Genomic DNA, 6,851 nt, shown 5'->3' on the forward strand with positions numbered 1-6,851 from the left:
TTTTTTCAAAAATCGAGTAAATTGACTAAATTAAGTACCTATATTGAAATTGAAACTTAAAACCGATTAAATTGTAGCATCAATAATGTAGATAAATTAATTTATTTTTATGATAAAATGTGAGGGGATTACACATTATATAATATTATCAACACAATTATCATAATTACACCAAACGCTATTTTTTCCGTAATAATTGTTGCATTATAAGAAATACAAATATGGAAACGTGTTTGTTGATTTTCATAATGCATTTTTTTTTTAATATTATAGAAAGATTAAGGTACTTCCACATATTTTATTTTATTTTTATATTATATTATTAGTCATTGTCCTAATAATGGTTTCTGATCCTTCTGATTTATCTTTATCGTTCGAGAGTACGTATAATCCATATTTGTTTATTCAGTCGTTCCATTTTTTACCAAAAACCAAAATTTAGAAATAAAAATATCAAAACTGAATTTTTAATACAAATATTTTTTATACCACAAAAAAAGTAAGTATACACATCTTCATCTGACTACAAACATAATTAAACAGGTATAATACAATATTAATGATCGGCATTATTATTTTAGAATTTATAAATAATGAAAAGAAATATAGGCACATAGGTATTATATCCTCCAAAAACTTAAATTAACAGCACTAAAAATATATTAAATTATAAAAAACAAAAATATACATGTTTATCGTTAAGTTATACTCATCACAGTCTGTCTAAATATGTTTTTACTGTATAGTTTTATAATCTCCCGCATCATTTGGGTATTGTATACGTAACGGAGGTTTATAGGACGAGTTGACAGTGGATGATTCACGTTTGCTGTTAAGCGAAATCGAATTCGAGTCACCGTAAAAATTGTCTGTACTGAATTTGTAGTCACTGAATGGGTTTACGGCAATCGGAGTACCGGGTGTGGTATAAGAACTACTTTTGATTGAGTTGGATTCGCCATACGAGGTTGCGGAAATTGAATTTGAGCTGGTGTAAGACACACTTGGAATTGAGTTTGTGTCTACATACGATGGGTTTTGGCCACCCGTAGGGTTAGCTGCAGGCACACTACGGTCGGTTCCAATCGGGGCAGCTGGTGGTGCACTGGTTGAACCGGCAAACCCGCCGTTCGCGGTACTGGTTAAAGAATAAGATATGCTGGGAACGGAATAGTAATTGGGAGCGTTGCTTGGTGCACTATTCGAACCATCCGTAACTGGAACAGGGGCTGTGTAATAGACATCTGTGTGGGTCTGATCAGGTTTGGCATTTGAACGTGCCGCAAGGAAATCATTGGTATTTCCGGGAAGTGGTCCATTGTTCGAGGTGCTGAATACTTGGGTTTGACCGGAAGTTCCAGCCGCGGGGGCCGATGACAAGCCGAAATCGTTAACGGGATAGTTATTATTTTTATTACTGTCGGCGGGTGAATAGGAGGATGCCGGAGGTGACTGGATGTTCGCATTTTGTTGGTAATCGACCGGCGATGCGGGCGCGGTGTACGGCGGTGGTCTCAATTCCAAAGCTAAATCCGGTACGGATCCAGTATCAGAAGTTTTCGATGGACCAGCTGTACCGCTAGCTGCAGGTTGTTGGTATGAGGAAATTCGGAAATCTTCGGAGGTGGCTGGATATGATTGTTGCTGAAATACAGTTGTAGTAGCGGGATATGACTGTTGCTGTGGTACAGATTCGACGGCCGGATACGACTGTTGCTGTTGTACAGATACAGAAGTCGGATACGACTGTTGCTGTTGTACAGATACAGAAGTCGGATACGACTGTTGCTGTTGTACAGATTCAGAAGTCGGATACGACTGTTGCTGTTGTACAGATACAGAAGTCGGATATGACTGTTGCTGTTGTACAGATACAGAAGTCGGATACGACTGTTGCTGTTGTACAGATACAGAAGTCGGATACGACTGTTGCTGTTGTACAGGTACAGAAGCCGAATATGATTGTTGCTGTGGAGCAGACACGATGGTCGAAAATGACTGTTGAAACGGGACAGAAATTGCAGAAGAATACGATTGTTGTTGAGGTATAGATAGGGAAGTTGGATATGACTGTTGCTGTGGTACAGATTCAGCGGCCGGATACTGTTGTTGCTGTTGTACAGATGCTGAGGCTGGATATGACTGTTGTATTGGTGCAGTTATTGCAGTTACATACGATTGTTGCTGTGGAGCAGATACAGTGGCTGGGTATGACTGTTGCTGTGGAGCAGACGAGATGGCTGAATATGACTGTTGTTGTGGCGCAGATATTGAAGCCGAATATGACTGTTGTTGTGGCGCAGATATTGAAGCCGAATATGACTGTTGTTGTGGCACAGATATTGAAGCCGAATATGACTGTTGTTGTGGTATAGATTTGGAAGCCGGATACGACTGTGGTAGGGTAACAGATGCAGTGGACGGGTATGACTGCTGAAATGGCACAGATATTGCAGCCGTATACAACTGCTTTTGTGGTACAGATGCGGTGCCTGTAGGATATGATTGTTGCAGTGGAGCAAATGAGCCAAGAGCGGAGTTAAATGACTCCGCTGGAACTCGCTGCACATTAGGTCCAGTCTGTTGCAGCGGAACTGCCCTTTGACCAGTCGGTTTCACGGACTCGGTAGCTGGAAGTCCGTAGAAACGGGATTGCTGAAGATCGGCATTGCTGACCTTTGGATTATACTTTATATCGACCGGAAGCGAGAGTGATGAACCGGAACCAAGTGTACTTTTGAATTGAAGCTGGTTAAGCGTGGACTCAGAAAATGGATAACCTATCGAGTCGAATCCGGAGCCAAACGTAGTGCCGGCGTATGGGTGAGATAAATGCAGTAAGCCGCTGGGCACATCGTCGAACCCGAAGCCTGCTCCGGTGGACGGGAAACCGGAACCGTAACTGAAATCCGGCAACGTTGAAGACGGACTGAAATCACCGAAGTTCGTCGACAGCGCAGAAGTAAAGTCCAAGTCCGGATCGGCGGGGCTCCGTTTGTGTTGTTGGTAGATGTGAGCACCGGCCCGTGGCGGTGCTGCATCCGCGGGCCGACCCGGTGCAGCGGTCAGCGCCAAACCCACGACGACGCACATCTACGAGAAAACAAAAACCACAGGTTTAAGATAAAACGTTTTTTAACTAAATGATATGTACGAGTATAATAATATATTAATGTCATTATCATAATCGTCTATAAACTTTCGTCTTGGAGGCGGAATTGGAAAATAACAGAAAAAAAACAAACGATTGGTAATCACTAATCATACTACAGCAGCGGTACCCACTAAGTGGCCATTTAGCAAATTTTGTGCGGCTCGAACTAAAACTAAATTGTAAATTTTAAAATTAAAAATTAAAAAGAGTAATTAAAATAAGATATATTTTTTTTGGTTTCGGTGTTATAATATGTAATGACTTTCATCTTATTTTATTTAATAATATTATTATATCCAAATTCGATTTAATCTTTTTTTCAACGATATAAAATACTTTCGTCTAATGCATTTCGATTTATTAAAAATCTATAGGCAATAACAACAAAATATTATATAATATCTGAAATTAATATTTTTAATTGCAATGCCAGTTTATTGAAAATCGAATTAATAGACTTTCAACAGGAGATAACATTAAGAAATATTTTTAATGATAAAAATAATGCAATATAATTTTGGAATAGACTTAAAGAAAATCAGTATCCTTCCATTTGACAAAATACGAGTATAAGAGCAATTTTAACATTTTTTGGGTCAATATATTTTTGCCAAGTGACTCTTAGAAAATTAACATTTATCAAAAACAAAAATAGAAATCGTTTGAGTGATGCATGCACATTTGAACGATTGACTGCGGTTGTCAACATCAAAATCACCCGTGAACATAACTAAAATAATAAAAGAAACAGAGGTAACGATCATCAAAATCAAAACGAGTTAAAATAAAAAATCAATATCAATTACATTTTTACTGTAAATATACTAATACTATTCTAATTAATTTAATAATTTTTATTAACTAAGAACTTTGTGTTACATTATAATTATAAATTAGTAAACTATAATTAATTAATATATAATAAATAAATTTGTATTTTTTTTTTTTTTAATGATTAGTGATTACTATTAAAAATGTATGCGGTTTGCAATTAATTTTCAAAATTATTATTTGACCCTTTCTAAAATCCCAATGAGGATCGCTGTACTACACAATATCGCCTCTAACAACACTTTAGGCTGGTATCGTATTCTATTGCACGTTGGTATTATACTATGATGTTCTATAATAATGCGACACCGGAAATCGTTACATCCGCGGATGCAGATCGAGATTATTTTTAATATCATAATAAATATTATTACCTTTAAACACTCCATGTTGAAAATGCGCATAATATTTTGATGTCCGCGGACTGTATAGTTATAGACTGATAGCCGGCTGCCGACGAGCTCGACGTTTTATAATGATATTTTATAACCGGTAAAGCAGATTCCCATCGGTCCTGCTCTTCCTTCCCACCCGATGCCGTCGCCGTAAAGCGGTCGCGTTATAGTAAGTTTTTTACGGTTTTCGTTATTTGTCGCGTGTCGTTATACTTTCTCCGAATACTTACTACACACTACCCACATTATAATATAATATAAAATATATACTATGGGCACCTATTAATAAAAATAACATTATGTACATTCGCATAATAATTGTTGTAAGACGCTATTCCGGTTACGCGTATAATATTATGTAGGTACCGTATTATTAATAATATTATTATGTATTTGTAGGTGAACGATGGTTTCAGACTCCGGTGTTATTGTAATGGTCTTAAAGGCATGTGTCGGCGTTGTCGTAATACGCGAAGACGATCGTACGCACAATTATGTACAGAGTGATTCGCCGACCATCGTGTTCTAGCCATTTTTTTTTTTAATAATAATGATAATTTTAATTTAAAATTTGAATCATAGGAGTTTTTAATACACTTAAAAACTATATTTTAAAAATTAATATGATATAATGGATTTGGAACATATCATAGGGGCTGCTATGGTAATTTGAAAATCTTAACAGTTTAAATTTTGATCTATTATTATTTTTACTTTATAAAAATATAGTCCAAGTTAAATAAACACTATAGCTACATCTGATATTTCATGTAGGTAATTTATGTTTTTGCTAAACCATTTTTGATGACTTACATCTTTAACATAAACATTTTAATAACCGAAAAACTACTCGTTTGGATTAGATTCCTCAAAAGTTACAAAAAAATTTTTCATTAAATAATTAACAATATAAAAAGGTATATTTAGTATATAAGTATATCTTAACAGAAGTTTTTTATCTCCACAGAATACTTTTTATGTATTACAAAAAAACCTCAATCATTTTAAAATACGGTCTTTATGTGTGTTTAAAATTCCAAAAATCAAAATTTGAATACATTCATTATTAAATTTAAAAAAAAATGTGGATCTATGATTAGCATAGTCGTTGATTCACTCTGTATATTGTTGTATATTATTATGCATCGATGCCGACTGTACGTGCACATACGCATATATAGTATTAAAGATGCGAGACCAGTTTTCGTCGGCGCTTCTTCATTTCTAGCAGCGTGTTGTACTCTACGACGGCGTGTAAAAGAAATCAACAGATATCACCCACATCGATTCGTCTCTCGTTCGGTAACCGTCCGAGTGGATTATATTATTTTATTATATATTGTGTAACCGCACTCGAAAACCGTCTCTTTGCATCCGGTTTATTCGGTTTGTTCGCATTCCCGATAATATTATACCAGAGAAGGTTGATTTGCAATGATATATGCGTTACGTATAAGATTTTGAACTTTAAATATTCAATGCAAATTCTGTATACGTATTCTGATATAGGTAGATGATTAGTATTGAGTATTGACTATCATTATTATCAAACATAGTAAATATTGACCATAATGAATTATTAATGAATGATTTATTATTTTCAATAGTCGTGATTCAGGAATTACCTTGTCAATAGTTTTAAGATTTATTACTTAATCGGTTTTTATTGATTACTCGTCAGTAATACTACTATTATTTTATAAATATATTATTATTTAAAATAATAATCAAAAAATAAATATATGTACAAAGCAATTATTTTATCAAACAACACTCATTATTTCAAAATCTATTAATATTTTTAAAAATATTCTTTTCAATTATTTCCCGTCGAATTAAAAAAAATTTTTTAAAAAAATGTTTCTATTTTTTATTACCATTATCCTTTTTTAAGTTTTTACTTTTTTAAATGAAAACATACATTATTAATTTAATATTCTAATGCAGAATATTTTTTGGAGTATTTTGATACATAATAATTGAAATTCAGACGAGTAATTTATGGGTTATAAGTATTTTTAGTATTGGTGATTGGAATAGAGATGTACAGAAATACCTTGCAAAATTGTAATCTACTACTCCGATTACCAAAACTTTAAATACTTCAGAAGACGCTACTCCCACATATAAAAGTAGCCCAAAAGAAATGCTTCGATTTTTAACTTTGAAAGTGTTTATGAGTTGTAAATTGAATTTTATTTTTGACGTATCTTGAAAACGAATGAATAACTGTAGATAATTTAAAACGTTTATGTGATTGATTTTAAAATATTTTGGCTTTTTTTTGTATTATTTATAAACTTTTTTGATTTTTGATTTTTTTTTTTTAGTTAGTCTAGTTTTTTTTTTATAAATGTCGATGAACACTTGTTTTTTGTATAAAAATGCTTGGAGTTTAATACAAGCTTCCTCATAAGTAGTTTATACTGAAACTAACAAATTTGAAAAATATAAAAGCATCATTTTTTTTT

General features: G+C 33.8%; 1 protein-coding gene across 1 annotated transcript; it reads right to left on the minus strand.

Moving 5' to 3' along the window:
• Window positions 1-445: 445 nt before the first annotated feature.
• LOC132924614 (streptococcal hemagglutinin-like) lies at window positions 446-4,519 on the minus strand. The gene is made up of 2 exons (XM_060989024.1): window positions 4,360-4,519; window positions 446-3,093 (listed from the first exon to the last, which is right to left on the minus strand). Exons 1-2 carry the CDS (start codon window positions 4,387-4,389, stop codon window positions 736-738), a joined length of 2,388 nt encoding a protein of 795 aa, XP_060845007.1. The 5' UTR covers window positions 4,390-4,519; the 3' UTR covers window positions 446-735.
• Window positions 4,520-6,851: the final 2,332 nt, after the last annotated feature.

This window comes from Rhopalosiphum padi, chromosome 3 (genome assembly GCF_020882245.1).
Source record: "Rhopalosiphum padi isolate XX-2018 chromosome 3, ASM2088224v1, whole genome shotgun sequence".
In the NCBI taxonomy this organism is placed as follows: Eukaryota; Metazoa; Arthropoda; class Insecta; order Hemiptera; family Aphididae; genus Rhopalosiphum; species Rhopalosiphum padi.